Source organism: Chrysochloris asiatica, unplaced genomic scaffold (assembly GCF_000296735.1).
Source record: "Chrysochloris asiatica unplaced genomic scaffold, ChrAsi1.0 scaffold00125, whole genome shotgun sequence".
NCBI lineage: Eukaryota > Metazoa > Chordata > Mammalia > Afrosoricida > Chrysochloridae > Chrysochloris > Chrysochloris asiatica.
In genome coordinates, this window is record NW_006408643.1 from 3991334 (window position 1) to 4016534 (window position 25201).

General features: G+C 50.5%; 1 protein-coding gene across 2 annotated transcripts in view; it reads left to right on the plus strand.

The window, feature by feature from the left end:
- Window positions 1-25201, plus strand: part of PTPRS (protein tyrosine phosphatase, receptor type, S) — an 89033-nt gene that overhangs the window by 18464 nt on the left and 45368 nt on the right. For both annotated transcript variants that reach the window (XM_006868909.1, XM_006868908.1), the window contains exons 4-6: window positions 6301-6489; window positions 12895-13005; window positions 23951-24220. In XM_006868909.1, the coding sequence (XP_006868971.1) occupies window positions 6301-6489; window positions 12895-13005; window positions 23951-24220 (570 nt within the window). The remainder of the gene's footprint in view (window positions 1-6300; window positions 6490-12894; window positions 13006-23950; window positions 24221-25201) is intronic.

Genomic DNA, 25201 nt, shown 5'->3' on the forward strand with positions numbered 1-25201 from the left:
ACTGTATTATGAGATATTTCGCAGATGCATCATTATTCTTCAGTGTTGCGGTATATTCCATTATGCGTTTGTACCAAAGTTCATTTCACCTTTCTTTTATTGATGGACATTTAGGCTGTCTCCATCTTTTTGCTATTGTGACCAGTGCAGTGATGAACATTTGTCGCTGTTGTTAAGTGCTGCCGAGTTGGTTTTGACTTATACCAAGGACCCTGTGGAGCGTTTCCGAGGAACATCTGGTGTGTTTGAACCGCTGACTTTGTGGTTGGCAGTCCAGTGCTTATCCTTCAACACCACACCAGGACTCCTGTTAGGAACATGGGTGGACATATATCTACTCATGTCATGGCTCCTATTTCTTGAGGATATATACCAAGTAGAGGGATTGTTGGGTCACATGATGTTTCTATTTCCAACTTTTTGAGAAAGTGCTATACCATTTTCTGACAGTGGGTTTTTATACATATAAAAAGGGAGCTCCAAAAAGTTGGTGGAAAATTCCATTATCTTTCAATTTTTCCACAAACTTTTTGGAGTCCCCTCATGTATATAAAAGTCTCAATAATTTTCATTATTACCACCTTTTTTTTCAGATTATTTTGATTTACAGGGGGACACTAGTAGTTCAGGGGTGGAATTCTGGCCTCCCATTCAGGAGACCTGGGTTCAATTCCTGGCCAGTGCACCTTATGCCCAGCTACCCCCCATCTGTCCCTGGAGTTTTGTGTGTTGCTAGGATGCTGAACAGGTTTTCTGCTGAACAGCAGAGCTTCCAGATTAAGATTGACTAGGAAGAAAGGCCTGGCAATCAATGTCCAGACTGAGAGACGAGGAAGAAAGACCTGGCAATCAACTTCCAGACTCAGAGACTAGCAAGAAAGGCCTGGTGATCTAGTTCCCCAAATCAGCCAATGAAAACCCTATGGATCACAGCAGTGTGGCCTGCAGCTAGTCTTGGGAACACTGTAAGAGCAGGCACCATTTTGTTCCATTGTACATGGAGGCCATGAGTCAGGAGGCTATCTGGATGGCAGCTAGCAACAACAACAAACAATTTTTTAAGACCAGTTTTAGGTTTTTAGAAAAACTGTGGAAAATATAGAGAGTTCCCATATGCCTCCTCTACCCACCTTGCACACTTCTCTCCTATTGTTAATATCTGGCCTCGGTGCTGTACATTTATTATACTTTATGGGCCCGTATCGATGCATAATTCGGTTCACTCTTGGTGTTTTGATGAATGCATAATGGCCTGGGCCCACCGTGACAATATTGTGCAGAATGGTGTCACTGCTTTAAATGAAATTGCCCCGGGCTTCTTGCCTTCGTTACCCGCCCCCCGCTCAGCTGGTAATCCAAAGTTTAGAGGTTGGAGTCAGTCAGAGGTGACTTAGAAGAAATGCCTGGCAATCAACCTCTGAAAAAGTTCAGACTCTGAAAGCCCGATGAAGCAGACAGCTCCGCTCTGACACATACGGGGTCACCACAAGACGGATTGACTTAGCAGCAACTTGTTTATAGTTTTACCGTTCCCAGACCTTCATGTCCTGAATTATAACCACCCGCATGACTACAGTTTTGCTCCTTGTTGAGCAGGGGTGGCCTGGGTGGGCGGCTGTTTGAATTTGTGTTGAGGAGGTGGTCCCTCCATGCCCATTTGGTCCATCTCCTGGCCAGGTGAGAGCAGAGGAGGATTAGGGGTCATAGCTTGAGGGGCAGGTTGTAGAAAGGAAGCATGCACACTTGGGAGCCGGTGGGACCTCTCTGGCAGCTGTTTTCCCAACCCCCTTCCCTTCACCACAATCCACCCTCGTGTCCTGGCACCAATTCTGGCTAAATTAGGCCACAGAGCCCTTTACCGCGGTTTGCAGAACACTTGAATGCAGGGAGTCCATCCATTAGTCGGTCCGCCTCATTGCCTCAGCCTCAACCACATCCCTCCGCTCCTGAGGCACAGATTCCCGGGGCCACTGGTTGCTAGAAGTCGGGGACTGAAATGTCCAGGGAGGTCTGTATATCTGTCTTCTCCTCCCACCCCAATCCTACTTTCAGACTGTGGTGGTTCAACAGACAGACAGCATTTGAGATGCATGAACAGTCATTCATTTATTGGGGGCACCAGGGGCACAAGGAGGTTGGGTTCTATAATTATAACAAGTTCTGTGCTCTGGAGAAAGGAACCCTAGTGAAGCAACAGTAAAGTGCTGAGTCACTAACTGAAAGTTTGGTGGTTCGAATCCACTCAGTGGCTCCTTGGGAGAAAGGCAATCTGTTCTCATAAAGTTGCCACCTAGAAACCCCTGGTAGCATAGTGGTTACGAATTGGGCTGCAAACCACAAGGTCAGTGGTTCGAAACTACCAGCTGCTCTGTGGGAGAAAGATGAGGCTTTCTGCTGCCATAAAGATTTACAGCCTCGGAAACCCCTGTACAGAGTTGCTATGAGTCGGAACTGATCCATGGCACATAACAACAACAACAACAACAACAACAGTGGGGCAGTTGTACTCTGTCACGTGCAGCCATTTTAAGTTGGACTCGAGTTGACGATTCCCAGCAGCCACGCGCTCTGGAAGAGATATGATTCTGGAACCCAGGAGGACCTATGGCAAAAGGCCGTGAGCTAGTCCAAGGTGACTCTGGATAAGTAGCTGGAGGGGGGTGTAAGCGTTTGAGGTCAGAGGGAAGCAGAGGTACAACACAGGATGGAGCTGGTGATTTTGAGAAGCGAGCAGGCTAGCATGGCTTCACAAGAGAGCAAGACCGGAGAGCACAATGGGAGATGAGGCAGCTGTTGGCGAGGAGGTCTGGGCCAGCTGTGGTTTCTCCTGAGGGTACAGGGGAGCCATGAAAGGTAGTATAGGCTTTTATTTTGAGAAGCTCTCTCCGCTGCTGTAAATGCTAGCCAGCATCTTGCAACCTAAATGCTATAGATATTTGGAGCTGGAGGCTTCTCTGGGGTGGGGTCATCCTGTGCACTGTTGGGTGTTGAGCAACATCACTGACCTCCACTCCCTCAGCACCAGTGCCATGAGCGGTCACAATACCCATACTTGTCTCTCAACACTGCTGATGTTCCCTGCGGGTAGAATCCTCCTGGGTGGGATGCCTTACCTAGTCTTATGTTAAGGATGAGAGATGCACAGTTAATATAGGGGACATTTCACTTACTATACAGGAAACCCTGGTGGCATGGTGGGTTAGTCACTGGAGTGCTAGCTCAAGGTTGGTGGTTCAAACCCATGAGCTACTCTGCGGGGAAAAGGTAAGACTGGCTGCTCCCATAAAGATTTGTAGTCTCAAAAACCCTCTGAATTGGCTTGATGGTGGTGGTATGCCGTGGAGTCAGTTCCGACTCATAGCGACCACGTATATGATTTCCAAGACTGTAAATCTTTTATGGGAGCAGAAAACCTTATCCATCTTTCGAGGAGTTGCAGGTGGATTTGAACTGCTGACCTTGTAGTTAGCAGGCCAACACAACACCAGGGCTCCTTTGACTTAGTGGTAGTGGATTATGTCATGGTACCAGGGGTCCTGGGGGTGCATCAGTTAAGCACTCAGCTGCTAACCAATAGGTCAGTGGTTCAAACCCACCGGTCATTCTACAGGAGAAAGATGTCACAGTCTGCCTCTGTAAAGATGGCAGCCTTGGTGACCCCATGGAGCAATTTTGCTATATCCTATAGGTGTGGCTATGAGTTGGAATCTAGTTGAGGGCATTGGTTTGGTGTATTGCAGTTGTCAGAGAATTCTCACCCGAGCCTTTCACGTGGGAGACCCAGGTTCCGTTCTCGGCCAATGCACTTCATGTGCAGCTACTACCCATGTGTTGTTGTTGTTGTTATGTGCCGTGGAGTCGGTTCCGACTCATAGTGACCCTGTCCAGGGTTTCTGAGGCTATAAGTCTTTACGGGAGCAGAAGTCTCATCTTTCTCCCATGGAACAGCTGGTAGTTTCGAACTGCGGACCATGAGATTAGCAGCCTGATTCGTAACCACTACGCTAGCCGTGGAGGCTTGTATTTTGCTAGGATGCTAAGCAGATTTCAACAGAGCTTCCAGAGAAAGGCTAGGAAGAAAGATCTGCAAAAATCAGTCAGTGGAAACCCTGTGGCTCATAATGGACCATTCGTAGCCAATACGATCAGAGTGGGCACTTTTCATTCTACCATGTCTGGGGCGTCATGTGTCAGAGTTGATGTGGCTCATAATGGACCATTCGTAGCCAATCATGGGGATACGATCAGAGTGGGCACTTTTCATTCTACCGTGTCTAGGGCATCATGTGTCAGAGTTGATGTGGCTCATACTGGACCATTTGTAGCCAATCATGGGGATACGATCAGAGTGGGCACTTTTCATTCTACCATGTCTGGGGCGTCATGTGTCAGAGTTCATTCGATGGCTAACAGCAGCAACGTGGTCCGGGATTTCTTATTACCTTCGCCATCACCAAAGCTAGCATGTGTCTACTCTCTTGTTAAGTGCCCTCAAGTTGGTTCCGACTCATAGCGACCTGTTATGGAGTTTCTGAGGAGCGACTGGTGAGTTTGAACTGCCGACCTTGTGGTTCAAACCAACCTTGCAGTCCAGTGCTGATCCAACAGCACCACACCAGGACCCTGTCTGCCTTCTAGCCAGTGAATAACTTTCCCTTCTGTCCCACTCCTGCTATTTTAGAATTATTTCTTTTAGTAAGAAATATTTTTTTTTCATTGTTTGCAACAGTGATCTCATACAGTATTTTTATCAATTTCATGATTGACTAATTTCATTCAGCTTAGTGTCCCCTAGGTTTATCCACATTATGAGGTGTTTTGCAGATTCATTGATCGTCTTCAGTGTTGCATAGTATTCCATTGTGCGTCTTTACTAAAGTTTAACCGTTTTTTTGTTGATGGACATTTAGACTGTCTCCATCTTTTTGCTATTGCAAATAGTGCTGTAATGAACATAGTATTAGGTATGCATGTATCAATTCACCTCATAGCTCTTATTTCTTGAGTATGTATACCAAGTAGAGCTCTGGTAGTGTAGTGGTTACAAATCGGGCTGTTAACCTCAAGGTCAGCAGTTCAAAACTACCAGCTGTTCCGCAGAAGAAAGATGAGGCTTTCTGCTCCCGTAAAGATGTACAGCCTCAGAAACCCTGTGCAGGGTCGCTATGAGTCGGAATTAACTCCACGACACACAACAACAACAAAGTAGCTGAGTCATAGGATATTTCTACTTCAGACATTTTGAGGAAGTTCCCTACTATTTTCCACAGTGGTTACACCATTTTACAGTTCCACCAGCAGTGTAGGACGGTCCTTCCACGCCCTCCCCAGCATTTGTTATTTTCTGTGGTTTTGAACTTTATTCTCAGTGCTTGGGGTCAGATGATACCTCACTGTTTTGATTCGCATCTCTAATGGCTAACAATCATGAGCGTTTCTTCATAGGTTTGTTGGTTGCCTAAATATCTTCTTTGGTGACACATCTGTTCATGTCCTCTGCCCATTTTTAAATTGGATTATTTGTCTTCTTGTTGAGATGTTGAAGTATTCTATAAATCTTACAGAGTAGTCCTTTGTCTGGTATGTCATTGCCAAAAATTTTTTCTCAGTCAGTGGGTTCTCTTTTTACTCTTTTGATGCACACGTGTGTCTAGTTTTTTAGGAGGCTCCAGTCATCTATTTTGTCTTCTGCTGTTTGTGTGTGTTCTGTTTTATATATATATATATAATAGTGTTCTTGTGCCATTTATCAGAGCTCCTAAGTTTGTCTCTATATTTTCAGCTGTACAGTAAGTTTAGGTCACTAATCTTTGAGTTTGGTTTTGCATATGGTGTGAGTTTTGGGTGTTGTTTCATTCTTATGCAAATGGACTTCCAGTTTTGCCAGCGCCGTTTATTGAAGTGACTACCTCTTCCCCATGTAATGTGTCTTGGGCCTCTGTCGAAGTGTACTGCGATTCTTGAACTCAGCACTTCCCCGTGGGTGGAGCTATATGGTAGGATGCTGCACAACCTCCCTGGGTTCCACCTCTAGGTGCTGGCTCCTCCCCCCTCCCAATCCTGGCATTCCTAAATGCCTCCAGACATCACCAAGTGTCCCTGGGGGCAGATTCGCACCTGGGCAACACCTCCGGTTCCTGCTTGATGTGGGGACCATCAGCACTGCCAGGTTCTTTCCACTTAACAGGGGAGGCAGGTTGAGTGGAGGGGAGAGGGGGGTGGCCATTCAGTCCCCAAGCCTAGCGGGCTGGCCCAGTGATGACCAAGCCTCTGCTTGTTTTCCCTCATCTCCCCCAACAGAGGACCAGCTGCCCTCTGGCTTTCCAAACATTGACATGGGCCCCCAGTTGAAGGTGGTGGAGCGGACCCGGACAGCCACCATGCTCTGTGCTGCCAGTGGTAACCCTGACCCCGAGATCACCTGGTTCAAGGACTTCTTGCCTGTGGACCCCGGTGCCAGCAATGGGCGCATCAAGCAGCTCCGATCAGGTGAGCACAGGTGGCCGACAGCATGCAGGAACCACGGAAGGTGGCAGGAAGAGAGGGGCCCCTCCGGTGCTCAGGCCCTGGGGAGCAGAGAGTAGCAGAGCCACATGGATCTTAGGAGGTGGGGGAAAGTGACCTCAGAGCCAGGGCAATGACAGGTAAGGGTAGTGGGGAGCTATGGAAGATGTTAGGAGGATAATTCTTCACTGCCTCCCCAGTAGAGTCTTACAACACAGACATGCACAATGATGAGAAACCATGGAAGGGTACAGAGAGCGAGTTGTCTCCAGTATCCAAGCATTGGGGTCATAGTGAGGCACACACGGTTCCATTTGATGGAAAGCCACAGAAGATGGTGGGTGTCTACAGAGCCCCTAAGCAGTGGTGGCACAATGGGGGAGGACAAAGACAAAGGTGATGGAAGCCATGGAGAGTGGTAAGGGGAAAGCATATTGAGTACTTAACCAGTGGGTATGTAATGAAACACAGTCAAGGTAAGAGGGAACCATGGAGGGTGGCAAAGGGAGAGCATGAAATAGCTATGTCCAGTAGGAATTTAATGGGGCACAAACAGGTAGGGGTAGAAGGCGTCACATAAAGCAATGGTGCAAGAAGGTAATTCTAGTGCCAAAGCAGTGGACGTGTCCAGAAGAGATATAGTGGAGGACCGTAGGTGCATAACCATAGAGAGCAACAGGGAGAAAGTGTCTCCAATGTTGGGAGCAATTAGGATGTAATGGAGCAAAGGCAGGCAGCAGTGAGGGAGAGTCATGGAGGACGGAGCTGAAGGTGTAGGTCTATGACGGGGCCCAGTCCATTTTTCCAGACTTCACCTGGGCTGGGGTTGGGGGAGCCTTAGGATAGCACAAGTCCTTGGTCACCTCCGGGATATGTGTCTTGGCCTAGCACCTGTGTGCCCATTCTGCGAGACCCTCTGTCCACAGGACTGAGTGCCATGTGTCTGTCAACCCCGCTTCTTGTGCCACGTTCATGTTTGTGTGTCTGGGCTCCCCGTGAGTGCGTGTGTCCAGGCCAAACCCCGCACACAGGAGTTTGTCCTCCCCCTCGTGTACCCATGTGAAGGTCCCCTACGTACGCCTGCTGCAGGACAGTTTCCATGTGCACAGACCACACACGCCTCTGTGTGCTCGCGTGTGCAGATGCATGGGCGCTCAGTACGTTGTGTGTCCCAGAACATTGTGAGCTCACGTTTGTGTGTATCTGTGTGTCTGTTAACTGCTTGAGACCTTTCCCCTGTCCAGACTGCTGTGGGAACCACGTACCAGCTCGCAACCCACTGTTTGCTTTCTCTCTGTCCTTCCACTGAGGACCCTGCCTTGGAAGCCACCCCTATTGTCCCCAGCCTCATCTTCCCAGAAATCCCTCTGCCTGAAAAAAGGCAGACGTGGAGCTCGTAATCTTCCCTGGAGTGACACAGATTTTGTTGATGTTGGGAACACAAATAGCCTCTCCCACCCCATCTCTCTGAGGATACTGTAGCTTGGGATGCTTCAGAAAGGGGGCTGATAGGAATCCCGTGGCCCCATCAGAGTTCAAGGATGGTGAAATGATTCCGCCTGGACGCAGAGCCCAGCGTGGAGGCCATTTGGCCATGTGGATGGCAGAGCTGGTCAGTCTCTCAGCCTCGGTTTCCCCATCACAGGTGCCTGTTTCTTAGCATGGTCACGGTGAGGTGCCCATGATAGAATGCCTGAAGCGCACAATGAACATAGCTGCTTTTCTTTGTGAACAATAACAAAAAACATAACCTTGATCTTGAATCCCTCCCGTCCACCCCACCCCACCCCCCAAACGAGGATAACAAACTTCTGAGTGACCACCCAGTAACATTCCTGTTCTTTTTTTTGTCCCTCTGTTGTTAACGTTCAGAAACCTTTGGTAAGTCTGATTTCTTGAACATGTCAACAACTAACGTCCCCCGCCCCGCCTCCCTCCTCCCCTGCCCCTCTCTCCCCAAGACTAACAGCCACCGTGAGAGTAACTGTGACCCGTTCCGCGTGGCATGTTCACTAACGCCTCTCCCTCACTGGTCACGCACCTTCCCGAGTGGGACACCAGCGGGCAGCAAACATAGGAGCCCAGAAGGAAAAGAGGAAAAACAACAAGGCCAGAATGTGTGCTAGCCAGCCCCTGGGTGGAGAATCCTGGAGCTGGGGCTGGAAAAGGGTTTACTGACAGAAATTTGGGGCTGGATCTAGGGTTGGGGAATGGATTTTCCAGCTGTGTTAGTGTTGGGTGCTTTGCACATTTGCATCATACAGTCTGAATCCCCTGAACCTCCTGCTGGGAGGTTCATACTAATTCATACTAAAGTGAGACTGTCTGATAATGATGCATGCTAGATAGTCCTTGCTCATCTTCTCCAGAGTGGGAAACAGAGTCACCTTCAATATCTGAGAAGTACATCCTTTTTCAACCAGGCTGTATTGGGGAGCCCCATGTCTTTGGCCCCAGTTTTCCACCATCATGAAAGAACTTAGATACCTGGATTCCAAATCCAGGTGGGATCGAGGATTTGCTGAGATGGAAATGGAGCCAACAAAGCTCAGGCTAAGGGTCCCCCACCTGGGAGGCCAAAGAGCCAAATTCAAGCCTTATCCCAGACTCAGGCTCAAGACGTGATTGCAAACAATCCCCTGGCCCCTCAGTTGGTCCGTCTTTACATTGGGGCTGCACCACATCATTGGGAAGGCGTTTTCTTGGTTGGCTTGTCATCAGTGGGGAGGAGGGGGCCCAAATCCTGCCCTCTCCCCTAGGAAGATGAGCTGAAAGTGTCAAATTCCAGTTCTTTTATTCTTGGCTGCTCACCCCCAAGCTGATTCTGTGACTATAGCCCAAATGGGCAGACAGAAAGTCCTTTCCTCTTTTCCTTCTGCAAGTTAAGAGGGCTCTGCTGTGGGCCCCTATTACCACCCTCCCCTGCCCCACTACTTGGTCTGTGTGTAACCTCTTCCCTCTGCTTCACCAATCCCCACCCCTGGACCCAGGACCACTAACCCCTCTCTCCCTCTCTAACAAGACCCTGTTGTCCTGGTACCTCCTGCTGCTAACTGAAAAGAAGCCCTTGGCTGGTCCCCCAAAAAGGACCGACAGAAGCGGGGGGTCATGGACCTCCCTTGCTTGAGCCCAGAGAGGAGGCAGCACACAGGGCCAGGCCACGCCGACTGATTCTCCCAGGGCACAGAAACTTCTAGAATATGTCCCACCCCCACCCTGAGATTCCTACTTCTTGCCGGAAGCCCCTCTGCTTGGCAAGCCCGCAGACCCCATCTTGTTGCTCCCAGGAGCCTCGTCCTTGTCTTTCCCGGTCTGGCCTTCAGGGTCCACAGGCCCAGGGCAGGCTCAGCCCCTGGGGGCAGAGCGCTCTGGCTCATGGCCCTTCCCTGCCCCCCAGGACTACCATCTGATTTTCACCTGACTTTCTCTGCTTCCCTTTCAGAAAGCACTCCGATCCGAGGTAAGATTCGAACTCTCACTCACTCATCCACTCACGCTCTCTGGCTGTCCGCCTGGCCCGGCCCCCAGACCCCAGGGGCCCATGCCCAGCCCCATACAGCGTGCCTCGTCCTCCTGTCCAGCATCTGTCCATGTGGTTTCCATGTCTGTGTTGCTCCTTGTTTAGGGGGTAGGGTACGGATGGTAGGCACAAGTCCTCAGGCCATCAGGCTGTGGGGAGGGAACTGTCACCCCTCCAGAAAGGGGCGGTGCCTCCCACACTCACCCGGAGTCCCAGGAACCAGGTTTCTGATGGTCAATCTGGACGAAGCCCTTGTTGTTCCCAGCCTCCCCTTTTCCATCTGTGAGATGGGCGTGTGTTGGGTGAGCTTCTGACTCTGGTCTGCCCTGAAAAGGAGACTAGAATAGTCCTGGATGGGAGCCAATATCTAGCATCTGGCCCTGACTTTGCCAAGAAATGCTGTGTGTCCCAGAGCAAACCTCCTGCCCTCTCTGGGCCTCCTTAGTGATACCTACCTGCCTACTTCTTCACAATCTTGAGATTGGGAAAAAGTAGAAAGCAATCTTTGGGACTCGAACCTTCCTCCATAGCCCCTAGAGAGAGGCAGCTTCCCTAAGTGTGCTTGGGGCAGCCACGGTTCTGTGGGTCCCCTCCATGAGACATTCATAAGCAAAGCTAGGTAAGGAGTAGTCTATTTCAGAACTTGGACAGGGCTTTTGGACACCTACTGCCAGGAGCACTGGTCAAAGTCTGTGTTTCAAAGACACCTGAGGATTTGCCCTCGTTTACATTTATTTGTAGACAAGTCCTATGAGTAGTCCAGGCCTATGAGTCAAATCATGACTTAAGAGACTTAAGTTGTCTCTGTATGAAATTGAGGACCAGAGCCAGACCTATGATTTCAGAACAACTCATGGAAATCTTGGCCTCATTTTTATTTCTTCATGGGTGCTGATATATTTTATCGAGGCCTGTGATTTGAGGCATACTTAGAGGTGTTCCCTCAGTTTCATTTCCACGTGGAAATGAGAACTCTTCCAGACTTGTGATTTCAAATATCCTTGGGGGAAATCTTGGCCTCGTTTTCATTTACTCGTGGGCACTAAAGGGTTTGACCAAGTCCTTGATTTCACATCTTCTTGCAAAGGTTCGTTAATTTCGATATGTTCATTAGCAGTGTCGTTTTTGGATTGGGGCCTGTGCTTATTGAACTTGGGGGTTGGGGAAACCAGCCCTGCTGTTTCCTTGCCTCAGGACTGTGGCATTTAATCATGCTTGTGAGAACGGTGTTGTCTTCACCTGCTCATGATAAATTGAAACACACGTGGGACATTTTACCATCAGTATTATTTTGTGTGTACTCAAGACTTTCACTCAGTTCTTTGATAGCAAACCCTTTGGACCCTTCAGTCAAATCCTTCTTTATCCATAAGCACAATGGACTTGGACCTCACACCATCCTTTCAAACACATTAGAGAAACTTCACCCCTTTACTCAGGAGCCCCAGGCACTTGAATCCAGACCTGTAGTTTTCACCCTGTGTGACTTCAGCTGTCTTCTCCTTTACTTTTGTTGTTGTTGTTAAGTGCTGTCAAGTCGGTTCTGACCCATAGTGACCCTGTAACTGTATAGGGTTTCCGAGGAGAAGCTGGTGAGTTTGAACTGCTGACCTTGCAGTTCAAATGGCTTTGCAGTCTGGCGCATTAACCCGCAGCGCCACACCAGGCCTCCTTTCTCCTTTACTTAGATGAGCTCAAATACTTGGGGAAATCCAGACTCATCTTTGCTTAGTTTCAGGCACATCAGGGTCTGAGCCAGACCTTTGATTTCAAATATACTTGAGACATTTCAAGTCTCAACATCCTATCTGTAGCTTTCATAGGATGTAACCCAGTCCTGTAATTTCAAACACCCTTGAAGAAGTTCAGCCCTGGCTCCATTTACTTGTGGGCACTAGGGACATAGAGACATCAGATGATTTCAAACACACTTGGTACATTTCTAGTCTCAGCACCGTTTTCATAGCGATCATGGGATGTAACCCAGCCCTGCATTTCCAAATGGAGTCCTGGTGTGGCGCTGTAGGATACGCACTGGGCCTCAGGTCGGTTTGAACCACAAGGTTGGCAGTTCAAACTCACCAACCGCTCTTTGGAAACCCTATACAGGGTCGTTGTGAGTCAGAACTGACTCCATGGCACTTAACAACAACAAGTAATTCCAAATAACCTTGCAGTCCAACCCTGATTCTGTTGACTTATGGGCACTGAGGGTTTTGAAGTTTGTGATAGTTTTAAACAAACTTGATGCATTTCAATTCTCAACATCCTCTCTGTAACTGTCATGGGATGTAACCCAGTCCTGAAGTTCTAGGCACCCTCGAAGTGCAACCCTATTTCCATTTACTAATGAGTACCGAGGGCTTGAAGTCTGTGATGATTTCACACACACTTGGAGGAACTCAGACCTGTGTTCATTTACGCATAGGCATGGATCGACCCCAGCAAAGCACCTGCCTGCTCCCTCAATTTGCCCATAAGGGCTCCGGGTCTCAAAGGACCGTTGCAGGTTTTGAGGGCCAGCTCTTTATGTCCTCGTGACTTGGAGAGCAGCACCTAAGCACGTTCACAAACTTCCCTCCTTGGCAATCTTCCCCAGTGGTATACTTCTCTGGCCATGCACCTGGCTGCTTCTCCCTCCAGGGGGCTAAAAGGCTGTTCAGGCAAGTTTGGGGCTAGGCTTGGGGTGGAGGGAAGGTGAACCAGAGAGGCTCTCTTGCCCAGCTGAGGTTTCTAGGCTAACAGACTCTTTCCTCCGCCTCTCGAGCCTGGGCACAACAGGAGCCAGGACAGAAAGGACTCGGGAGGTAACCCCGCCACCTACCCCAAGGCTCCCCTAACTGGCCAGGCTTTCTCCCCTCTCCCCACAGGGGCCCTGCAGATTGAAAGCAGCGAGGAGACCGACCAGGGCAAATATGAGTGTGTGGCTACCAACAGTGCTGGTGTCCGCTACTCCTCACCCGCCAACCTCTACGTGCGAGGTAGGGACCGCCACAGCCAGCTGGAAGACAGGGACCTGCCCCGTCCCACCCCCTCCCTCCACGGGCTTACCGCCTGTGGGCTCCCCCATTCCCTGCAGACCCGAGCAGGAAGACCCCATGCCATTTGGTCATGAGGCAGCAGTCCTCTGTGGACCTCAGTCTCCTTGCCTGTAAAATAGGGGCAGTGGGGATGCCCCTTGTTTTGCTGTGGATGCCCCGGGGGCAGCGAGAGGGACCTGGGTGGGGAGGGGCGCAGTGATGGCAGGGCAGGAGGGGGCAGCACAGGGTGGAGGGGTCAGTCTTAGGCCTACAGGGCTGGGGGAGCCTGCAGGCCTCGGCCCCACCCCACCCGCCTGAGTTGGCTTCTGTGGTGTGTTGTGCCTCCCCTGTCGTCTGCTGGCTTTGCTTCTCCGAACTCCGTGGCCTTGTAGCTCCCTGCTTCACTGCCCCCTACCCACCAAGTCCCCTCCATCCACGCGTCGGGAGGGGTCTTCAAAGCCAGCCCCCCACCCCCACCCCCTTGGCTCCCCAGAACCTGGTGCTCGGCTTTTCCTAAGGACCCCTAGGAAAGGACATGGTTAGGTTCAGGTGAGATGGGGGTCTCGGTGGGGCCCGGGGGTCTTGACTGGGCCGACCCCTCTCTCTCCACCTCCACTGCCCTCTCTGTCATGCCCTGGAACCCCGGCCCCTTTCCTCAGCAACTCCTCCCCAAAGTCTGGATAATGTTGGTACCAGGGGCCTCCCCACGCCATGGACCACCCCCCCACCCCATCCCTGGTTCTCGCTCTTGGATTCTTTACGTCAGGTGGTGATGCTGCCCCCTCCACCCAATTGTGCCCCATCCCTCCTTTGAGCAGCTGTTTCTAATCAAGTCCATGGTAGAGACAGTTCCCACCAGTATGCTTGGGGGACCGGTTCAGATCCCGGTTCTACTCCCCTTGGTTCTGTAGAATTGAACCCATCACATTCGCTGCCGGGCCTGGTCTCCCTGCTTGGATACACCAAGCCCTATAGCTGTCAGCCAGCCGCTGGGAAAGCCAGACAGTTCCTCCACCCTCCTGGTCCACACTGACCCCCAGTTGCCTCTGGACCTCGAGTTGCCTCTGGACCTCGGGTTTCACATCTGGCCTCTAAGGAGGAGGCTGTGGGAGGGGCGGGGTGAGGGGTGAAGATGGATGATGTGTGGGGGTGGGCAGAGGGCATATCTGGTCCTTCGCCAGGGCACCTCCGGTGAGTTAACTTGCATTCATGTCTCTGACCGACTGGTCTCCGCCTAACCTGCTTATTTCTCTGCAAACAGCTGGAATGGGGATTTGTAAGTTTGTCAGGGGGTCAGAGAGTGAGGTGCAACAGCAGGTGTGGGGCAGGGTGGGGGTCAGGGTCTTTAGATCCAGGGTGAACAGGGTGGGGGGAGAGCTTCCTGTGTCTTCAGCCCTGGAGGTGGCAGGGTTCCCAGCATGAACCTCCTTCCTTTTAGGGGGCATTTGAAGGGGGCTAGGCCCAGCCTCCCCATCTTTGCTTGGGTCTCAGATGCTCCAAAATAGAATTTAAGAAAGAATCATGGATCTTGTATGTCAAGGGCAGAATGGAAGAAAGAAAAAAAAGGTCATTGTTGGTCTTTTTTATTTTTTAATTTTAATTTCTTTTTTTGGTTTAAAGAGAAAAAAAAATACAAAAACAAACTATTGCAGCTTTTAGCCTTTGGGAAGTCCTCTTTTTACTCTCTGTATCTCCCCTATTTTTTCTCTTCTCCCCATGTCATTGTGTTCCGCATCAAACCCCTTTTACATCCCTCAGAGCTTCGAGAAGGTTGGTGTGTTTTTTTCTTTTTTACTTTCTTTACCCACATTTTTACATTCTGGAAAATGACACACACAAAACACACAGTACACTCAGACACACACACAGACACATGCAGACACGCATACGGCAGAACAGAAAAAAAAAAAAAAATGAAACTCGGCTATGTATGAATAATAAGCGCAAAGCAAACAAACAAAAAACCACCAAGCGAGAGCAAAACCCAGAAAGACACGAAAATCTCAGCTGCGCCCAGCCTGGCCTAGGGCCGGCCGCACACATGCGATGCTTGCATTGTGGTCGCCTCTCTGCATCTGTTGGTAATGTTGTTGCTAAGTTTTTTGCACTCCTCGTCGTCATGGTAACTTGGGCCTGATGCATGCTGGAAGAATGTAAAAATTTCTCTGCATGCCACTCTTGTCGGTTTGGTTTGGTGAATTCCCAAGACCTTCTGTTGGAGTGTGTCTCGTCTTCCATTTCATTTTTCTCCTTTTGGTATTATTCTTTTTTTTTATTATCTTTCTTTCTATCTTGTTTCTTATTTTTTCTTTACTTTTCCCCCCCTCCTTTGGTTTGGTTTCATTTTGGGGGGGAAAAAAACCGATTAGTTCATTTTGTTTTGTTTTTCCCTCCCATCCCCCTCACCTAGTCCCCTTCTCCTTCAAAGCGTCTTGTCTTTGGTTCAGTCTTGTGTTTTCTGTGCTCTGGTTTCAGTTTCTCGGGCTGAGCTCTTAATGTGGTTGTTCTCCAAACGCATTGTGATTTAAAAGCCAGTGTTCCTGTCTGACACCATCCGGGGCGGGCTGGTGGGGTGGGCAGGTGGAAAGGGAACCACAGCTGGGATGCTGAAGCAGAAAGTGACCGCCCGGGGTGCTAGGGCACAAGGGGGGGGTGGCACCGATGATGGCGGAAGGTCAGAGCCTGGGTGGAGTGAGTGTGGGGAGCAGCCCAATTTGCCTGAACTCAATGGCAACCTCTCTTTCTCAGAGATGGTGCCTCAGCCCCCAGGGCAGCCATATTGGAAGGGCGTTCAATCGGGTGTGTGCCTATCCTTCTGCGTCAGCATGAGACCACCTCCCACTTTCCCAAATAAAAACCAGGCTCTGAAGCGCAGCGACATTTTGAGTTCCCATCCAATACGTGGACACGTTCAAACACGGGAAGTGGTCAACTTAAAATGGGTTGTGGGATGTGGGGGCTGGATGAAGGCACCCTCTTCCCTAGGCCGTGCATGCTTGGCACGTAGTTAGCGCTCCCGATGGCAGCTGTTGAAATGACTTTTGCGTTCTGGCTAGGCACAAATACGGGACCACCCATCAGAAAATAATGTAGCATGACAGACGTTGGCTAAAAATAATTGGCGGTTTTCCTGCCCTGGGGCACTATGCCTCCGCCTCCCAGACGGCACTGGCTGCATCCTCCACCCCTCCTCTTTCAGGCTCTGGGCCCAGGCCACAGGTGCCTTTGGTCCAGTAGCACAGCACGGTCACTTTCTGAATGCCTAAGTATCAGAGCTGTGGAATTCTGGCGAAAACCCAGGGAACCTTGAACCCAGCCTCCCCTCCTTCTTTCTCTGCCTCTCCGACTCTCTCTCTCTGCCTTTTTCTCTCTTTCATGTCTCTCTCTCTACATCTCTCTCATTCTTGCAAACCTGAGATGCATGCCCTTATCTACCACTCCCTCCCTGAGGAAGGCAACCCTTAAGCATCCCACTCCAACCTCAAATACAAACCAGCCCTAAATTAAAAAGCCACTTAGATATCACACTGCCTCTCCGCAGTTTGCTATTGTGCGTGGATGATCACGTGAGGGTTAGGGGCCATCCTGTTTGGAATCGGGCTTTTTTATCCCCCTCCTGATTCTCACTCATCTTCTCTTAAGTCCCCAGGTATGAAGTCTGAGTACCTGTTAGTTAGAATTCTGTAGAAGCAATGAGAGGGGATTTGTTTCTCAGACCCCCTCATTAATCCAATATTGGAGCTGCTACACTGATCCTCAGAGTGAGAGAGACACCAAAGATGTGAGAAAGGGGTCTCCTAGCCTCCCCACCAGCCTGAAAGGACTGTGAAGGTCCCTTGGACTTTTGGGGCAATAGTCATTAGTTGTCATCAGTTTAGTTCTGACTCCTGGCAGCTGGTTGCAAATCTGTACAAAATCAGGCTACGATAGCCTTCTCCCTCAGAGCACCTGTGGGGTTCAAACCAGTGAGAGCAAACCCAGCTTCAAATCCTGCCTCACTGGTTTGTTGATCTCAGGCCAGTCACTTGGCCTCTCTGAATCCCGAGTCCTCCTTGGAACAATCAAGATCCTAAGTGTGCCCAACTCACAGGGTAATTGTGGGGAGCTTCCCTTAAGCTAATGCTTGCCAGGTACCCTGTGTAATGCATGACACCGAAGAAGTTGCTAGTGGGATTGTCATAAGACAAGAGATAAAGGGTTTGGCCACATGACCCAGGCAAATCATGACCCTTCTCTGGAATCCTCAGTTTCCCTGTTGTGAACCTTCAGGGCCCATTGTTTGAATAAGATGGCATTTGGGGAATCTGCTTTGTGAAGCAATGACCCACAGAAGTGAACTCAGATCTCCAAGTGTTGTTTCTAAGCCTGTCCCAAGATCCGTTTCTCCTGGATCCAACCCCATTCCTGTGAGACCTGTGCTCTCCCCCACCCCTTGCTCTAAGTTACAACTCTTATCACATACACACTCCATCACTCTCCCCAGGAAATTCAGTGGCCAGAGTACCAGAAGGAGGCAAGAAAGACCCAACTCTAGGGTACTAGCTACCCTTACAGATGAGTACCAGTCCCCAGAAAAGACGGGCTACCTGCCTTGGTTTCCCTGAAACCCAGTTTTACATTGTTGTCAGAGTAGTCAGCCAAAGGATTTAATTGTTAGACATTCCCACCCCCAACTTAACTCCTTCCTTCAGTTGACCGTCACTGGCTCCTGCCAACCCTGGGTGGCTCAGGAGTGTGAATCCTCAGACTTGCCCTTCTCCTAAAATTTAGGATCCAAAAGGCCAAAGTCAAAACCAAGCCTGTTTTTAAAAATGCATTTGGCAGTCCCACTTCCAGAACCCCTTGGGGGAAAGGTAACTGCTTAGGCTCTTGATGAGGTGGAAAGATGAACAAATTACAGTTCCCTTGAGGATTAATTTCTTCTTCATCTCTTTAAATTTCTAAGCCTTTAAGGTGTGGGTTAGTGGCAAAAATTGGTGTCATCAGCATCTGGTCTAGCAACATAGCATTATTGAACCATGATGCACCAGATGTGACTAAATAGTACGCCACCCTCCCGATGCTGGAAAAATGTGCAGGGAGACTACCGAGTGAGCTACAGATACCGGGCGAGTGTCTCACTTTCAAGGGTCATAGGCTATCTTCAAGGTTTCAGAAGAGGCCAGATGGGCCTAGAATAAATGAATGCAAGGTCTTGAATGCTGAGCCAAGACACTGGGACTTGGTACTCACTATGGTAGCAGGCCATCCTATTTCCACGTCATCTTCAGAGCCCCGTTTTCATGGCCCAGTCCTGGGACCTTATACCCATAAATCGATAAAGTGGGAATTTAATGGAATGGATTGTCTTTTCAATTACGCTTCCCAGCACCCATACCTTACAATTGGTGGATGTGATCTGGAGGTATTATTGTCCTTAACTCCTGGCCCCTCAAAACGGGCAGACGCTGATACTGGACCTGGACCACCTCTCACCTCCTGTATCCCCACATCAACTTCCACTGGGGTGTGTGGGCCAGGGCTTCAGTTCTTATTGCACCACACCCAGCCCGTTCCCCCCTTCCCTGGGGGCAGGCAATGGCATGTTAGGGCTCAGCCTTTCTCCTTCTCCCACCTTCATCCTGGGGGGAGAGGGTCTTCCTGGGTGTGGGTGCGGGGTCGGGTCGGGCGGTGGGGAGGAGGGTGTTCTGCAGGAACACTGAGCTCTGAGTGCCTCTCGCCTGCTGCCTGCCTCATGCCCCTTTGCATCACTGTTTCTTCTGTCTGGGGTGGGGAGGGAAAATATTAGATTACACCTTGTCACTTGGAAAGCCCTTACCTCCCCGCAGCCACAGCGAGGTGGGGGGAGTCAATTGGCAATGAGGTATTGTCCCATTTTTTTGCTAGTAAAAACAAAGGGGAGAGAAGGGAAGAGTTCTCCCCCACCCCTTACTCCCCCTAAAAAACATTCTATCGCTCAGCCAAATGTCCAGCTCAAAATGCCAAGGACTTACCGAGGCCACTGGTCAGCCCGTGGGCCATGGGTCCTGCCAGGCCCCTCTGGGCGCACGCCCGTTTGGTGGAGGAGGGAGCTGTAGTGGGAGGGAGAAGCAGGCGGGCAGAGATGGGGCATGGCAGGTGGGGGACAGGGATGTCTCAGAGGAGACAAACTTGGAGAGGAAGAGAGATACCAGGGTGGCCCACGGGGTGAAACCCAGCGACACAAGCTTTGGAACATGGGAGGGTTCAAGAACGGGGTTTGGGAATTAGGCTATGGAATGCCCCCCCCCCCCTTTTCCCGACAGGTGTAATCTAAACTTAACTAAACCCAGTGGAGGCTGCGCACCTTCTTGGCATCTCTCCCCCTCCCCCACCCTCTCCATCCGCACCCTCATTTTGGGGTTCGGAGGAGGACCCGACAGCTCCTCTTACCCCAAAATGCCCCGCAGAACCCCCTCCCTCACCTCCTCCTCGGAGCTGCAGCTTGCTGACTCGTTGAGATGTCTAACACTGTGCCTTACCTAGTGCTTCAACCAGATCACCTCACTTTTGAGTTCCCCTCCCCACCCTTCCCTCCCCCATTCTGTCCCCCCCCCCCACTTTTGTTATTTGATTTTCTCGGCCTTTTCCTGCCTGGGGGAGGGGTCGTCTCCCGGTTGCTTTGACGGTTTTTGAGTTGTTTTTCCATGTGAATCGGGGTTTGAAGCGACCATCCCCTCCCCAAACCCACCGCCACCCCCACCCACCTCCCACCGCCCACCCTCTCGACCCCCTCACCCATGCGGGTCCCCCCGCTGGGACCCCCGGCTACTCGGTGACGAGAAGAGCTGGAAACGAGAGCCAGCTGGAGCGTGCTGAGGATCAAGGCTGGTGTGACCCCCCTATAACCCACCTGGACCCTCCATTCAGGTCGGTAATTGGGGGTGGGGCTCCCGCGGGGCCTCTGTCCCGTGGGCTCCGCGCCCACCTCACTCTCTAACCCGCACCTCAAGCTTGCAGCCGGGGGTGGAAAGATGATGTGGGTGGGTGTCAGCACCCAACAGAGCAGAACACAGGGTCGGCTGTCCACTCACCTCCGCCCAGGGTGGGTTGGACTACCTCGACCCCCTGGGTCCAGTCCTCAGACTCGGAACAAACCAGCCCTCTTCCTACAGTACGTACTAAGAAACGCATGAGGTGGAAGAGAGAGAGAATCAGGTGTCTCAGGTGTCAGCTGTGTGAACAGCTTTTTGGCAGATCCATTTAACTGATGACTGCTGGCCACATTGTGGATTATATGCATGAAAATGACCGTTGCTGATAAATGTTCTCCCGTATTTCACTGACTTCCAGTTAACAGTCCTGTACAGCAAGTCTTGGACATAGTTAAGATGTTAAAGAAAAGTTAGGGATATCTTCCAAGTTATGACACCCCTGAAGGGAGTTGTTTATTGTAAGAGATCATTAGACAGGAACAAAACGGAGTCTTTTGGGGGAGATGTAAACACTCAAGAAGAATAAATTGGGCTCGCATTTAACCTTTGAACCCAAAAACTAGATCTTAAAAGATATCCCAGCAAGCCCTTTTAAATGAACCTTTGGGCCATAGGCCTTTTACTGATGGCTTCTGGACAATTATTATGAGGGCTGCTGGCTATTTATTGTTCAGTTGGTGGTTCCTGGACGTTATTTAGCTGATGGAACTGTATGTAGGTGATGGGTACTTTTGCTTTACTTAGTGTCCCTGGAGGGACTCTTTTAAAGAGCAGGATGCTAAGAAGGAACACCTGTAATTCTTGTTTTGCCTACAGTCTAAAGTAACCTCCTTATTGTATCAGAGAAGGTACCGTGGGTCTCTGAGAGGCAGGGTTCAAGCAGATCTGGCCTTGAGCTTTAGCCCTTTCACTCTCCCCCAAGCTAGTCCTGACACCTCTCTCTTTGCCTCCTTGGCAAACGAAGCACAAGGACTTTTGCCTCCAAAAATTGTTAGAAAGGAGAAAGCAAGATGGGAATTCAGTGGAAATTCTAACCATTTCCATCTTTTGTTTCCTGTAATTCTTCCCCCAGCCACCAGAAGGTAGAGATTGTATTTGATCTTCCCAACACCCTGGGAGACGGGAAGGAGACTTCCCATCCTAACTTCTAGGCAGAGCACCTGCAGTGTGCAGGATGCTACTAGGCCAAGTTCCTTCCCTTCTCAGCGTGCCATTCGATGGTTTTCAGATGAGGAAAGCCAGACTTTGCCCACGGAGGCTTTCTCTATGAGTCTCAGGCCTTGAAGAATTTGTTTTGCTGTATGACTATACCTCCATCTTTTTCAGCTCTCAAATCGGGGCAGGGCATCTGGGGAAGAAAGCTGAGAAGGCCCTGAGAGACAGGTCTTCAGGTGGGAGGTCTTCAGGTGGGGCTGGGTTGGTTTGCTCCGAAAGGATCCTACTCCTGTGGATGCCTCGAACCTTTAGCCGAGGCGTATGGGGGCTGGGTGGGGAGGCCAGATCCTGTGTTCTGCCTGGGGGGGGCACCTCCCTGGGGAAACCACAGCCCTTCTCCTTTCAGACCCCGATTTTCAGCCCCACACCCATTCCATGTTTTCTTCTTGCTTTGGGGTGTTTTTGGTTTGTTTTTATTTGGATTTTCCGGGGAGCGAGGTTTTTTTGGATTTTTGTTTTGTTTTGTTTTGTTTTTTTGGCTTTGTTTTGTTTTTTCATTTGTTTTTCCTGGTTTTGTTTTGGACGTGGATGCCGTTCTCTGTCCCTGATTAATTAGCTCCTCCATGCTCATTCCCCATCGTGTTCTGTTTCCATGGCAACGCAGCCTCGGCATCCCACCCACCCACCCACCAGTGCCTCGCTGTGGATGCCGGCGGCTGGCCAGGACCATGTCCACTGGCTGGCCAGACCCCATTCTCCTCCCCCCACTTCACTGCCTTCCACCCAGCCCTGCTGGAAAGCCCCTCCCTCATCTCAGTCCCCCCCCCAGTCAGTCTGCATGACCCCCCTGTTTCTCCCCACCACCCCGCCCCAGCTCCTCCCACTAAGGATATCTTCCACTCCCTTCATCCTGTCTCCAACGTGACTCTGGACGTTTCGTGGGGCTTCGTTTTCCGAAGGGCTGCCAGCTTCCTGCCTCCCACTCCCACCCCCACGGATCTCCCCCCTCCTTGCCTCCTGCCAGGATTCAGGGCATGGGGGCTTCCAGGAGGAACCAAGGCTGGGAGGGGGTGGGAGTTGGGGCACCCTCCTTGATCTCACAGGACCCCCTTTATCTGTAGAGTAGGCTGGACCCCCCTGGACCATATAAAAATCAGAAGCAGTGGGTGCGGGGGGACCCCTGGGAGAAAGACATTTCCTCTCACTTCATGGCAGTGAGGTGTCCTTTCACATTTCTGAGCCTCTGGCCTCTCATCTGTAACATGGGAGATGGTTCTCACCTCACCCACCCACTCTTGGGGGGCTGGCCCACAGTATTTCTTGAGACCCCAAGATTTTACCCCTTTCCCACAAAAAGGGTTTACCCAGCTGACCCAAGCCCTCCCCTCAGCAATCCCATACCACCTGTGGGGCAGTAGTGCCTCTGGAAAGTTTGGGGGTTCATGAGCACCCACCCCTTTTCCCCTACCCCAAGAACCACCTGACTTCCGAAAATGGAGCCTCCCCGAAATGCATCCTGCCGCCTTCACAGTCTGCAAGGTTGGGACAGAAGGCTGCATCCACTTCCCCGCTAAGAAATGCACAGAACACGCCCCTGTCTCAACTTTTCAAGTTCATCCCCTCGTTTATTATTATTATTGATCTTCTATCTATTATTCTGCCAGGGTTATGATGTGACAATGTGACTTGTCACATTGGGTCACATCCGCTAGAATTAATATGCAGCATTCAAGTGGGCCCCCTCCCCCTCCTCTCTCTTTTTCTGTGTTTCCTTTTCTCTGTCCCTATCTTTCTCTTTTCCTGCCTTCCTCTTTCTTTCTGCTCATCTGTCTCTTCTCTCTGGTACCCACCTGGGTGTGCACTAGAGGCCCCTGATGTCAGCGCCTCCCATTTGCATCTCTGTCTCCCTCTCTTTCTGTCTTCCTTCTGCCTGTCTTTCGCGTTCTTACTCTCTCTCTCTCAACCTATTTTGCATGATGTTTGTGACTCTGAGAGCTGCATCTATCGATGGAAACTTGTCAGATCCGACAGAAGCTTTTAGAAGGGTTTCTATACCCAAAAACCACAAAAATTTCATTAGAGTTTCTCATCTTTTCCTGGAGGGTCCCAGGGGAGTGGGTGGGGCCCCTGAGCCCCAGAGGGGACAAAGGTGGGGGGCTAAGTTCCCAGGCTCCCTCTCTGCCTCCTAATTCCAATGCCCCTACCACCTACCCCCGCCCCCTGTCATCTGGTAACCAGGAAGGGTTGGAAGTCGGACCCTCCTGTAAATCCCCGGACACTTGCAGCCAGGATCTCCCTGAATTCTCTGAGGTGGCGCCTCCACTCGGGAGTGGGTGGAGGGGCTGCTCCCCGAAACCATGTCTGTCAGCAAAGATGAGAAACGGCTGATAAATTTTTGTGTCCGTATCTGTGCTGTGACCAGACACCCTGGTCTTTGAAACCCTGTTGCTATGAAATAATGCTTCATGTCTCTTTATTATATATTGATATATCTCTCTATATATTGTTTGTGAAGTACCTTCCTTTGAAGTTTTGGTTTATTTGTGTTGGAATTTGGTTCTTTAATTTGGTTCTTTTGTTTTCCTTTCATTTAAAAGAAAAATCAAATGGGGGGAAGGAAACAGCCCTGTTTATATTTAAATGGTTTTCCGCTTTTTTTTTTTCCTTTTTTTTTTTTTCTTTCCTTCTTTCTTCCTCCTGCTTGTCTTTCGTGTTTCCTCCACACCCCGTCTCTCCCCTGCTCGTCCCCCACCACGGTCCCTGCCCTGTGCATCTCCCATCCGCCGCCGCCGCCCCAGTACGCCGCGTGGCCCCTCGCTTCTCCATCTTACCCATGAGCCACGAGATCATGCCAGGCGGCAACGTGAACATCACCTGCGTTGCGGTGGGCTCGCCCATGCCGTACGTCAAGTGGATGCAGGGGGCCGAGGATCTAACGCCCGAGGATGACATGCCTGTGGGTCGGAACGTTCTGGAACTCACGGACGTCAAAGACTCAGCCAATTATACGTGTGTGGCCATGTCCAGTCTGGGTGTCATCGAGGCTGTGGCGCAGATCACGGTAAAATGTAAGTGGGTGGGGTTGGTGGGGAAGGCAGGCTGGAATCGTGTTGGCTGCCTTCACGGGTCTGAAGAGGACATTCGTTGTGTGAGCAAATATTTACCGGCTGTAAATGATCCTGCACCTAGCCCAGTGGAATGAGACCCCACCCACTACCAACGAACCTGTTTCAACTCACGGTGACCACCCATGTACATGCTGTAAGGTTTTCAATGGCTGAGTTTTCCTAAGTAGATCACCAGGCCTTTCTTCTGAGGGACCTTTGTGTAAACTTGAACCTGCAACTTGCCAGTTAGCAGTTGAGCATGGTCACCGGTTGCACCATCCCGGAACTCTGGATCCAGTCTCATACTCTAATGTGGGAGATACCCATGTAGCCAAGCAACTACCAGAAAGACCAGGTTGTAGTGGAATCTGCTGACCGAAAAGCTGAAGGTTGGAGTCCAACCAAAGCTGCTTTGGAAGAAAGGCTTGGTGATCTTCCAAAAAATCAGCCCATCTACTTCTAAAAAAACTCAGTGGAGCACAGTTCTGCTCTGTCACACTTAAGAGTCACCGTGTCTAGGGGTCAACTCATTGGTAGCTAGTTTTAGTGCTGTAACAAGGGATCTACGTCAGACTGTACAGACCCAGAGGAAAGGTCTCGTCTCCTGGGAAAGGTTGGTCAGCAAAGGTGTCCCAGGGAAGTGGATGGATGGTTCCACTGAAAAGCACAACGTTGAACAAGAGTGGTCCAGGCAGAGGAACAGCAGGTACAAAGACTCAGAGAGAGAAAGACACCATAGAAGGAAGCCTGATTCTTCCTGGTGTCTCTCATTTGTGGGGAGTCAAAAGACGCCACCGGCAAACATTTTCTAAGCTCTAGAGCAGAGGTCAGCCAAGCCCGGCCTCCTGCCTGTATTGGTAAATTAAGTTTCACCAGCACGCAGCCATTTGTTTTCTCATCGTTAGCCACTCCCAGCCTACAAGGGCAAAACTGAAAAAGTGA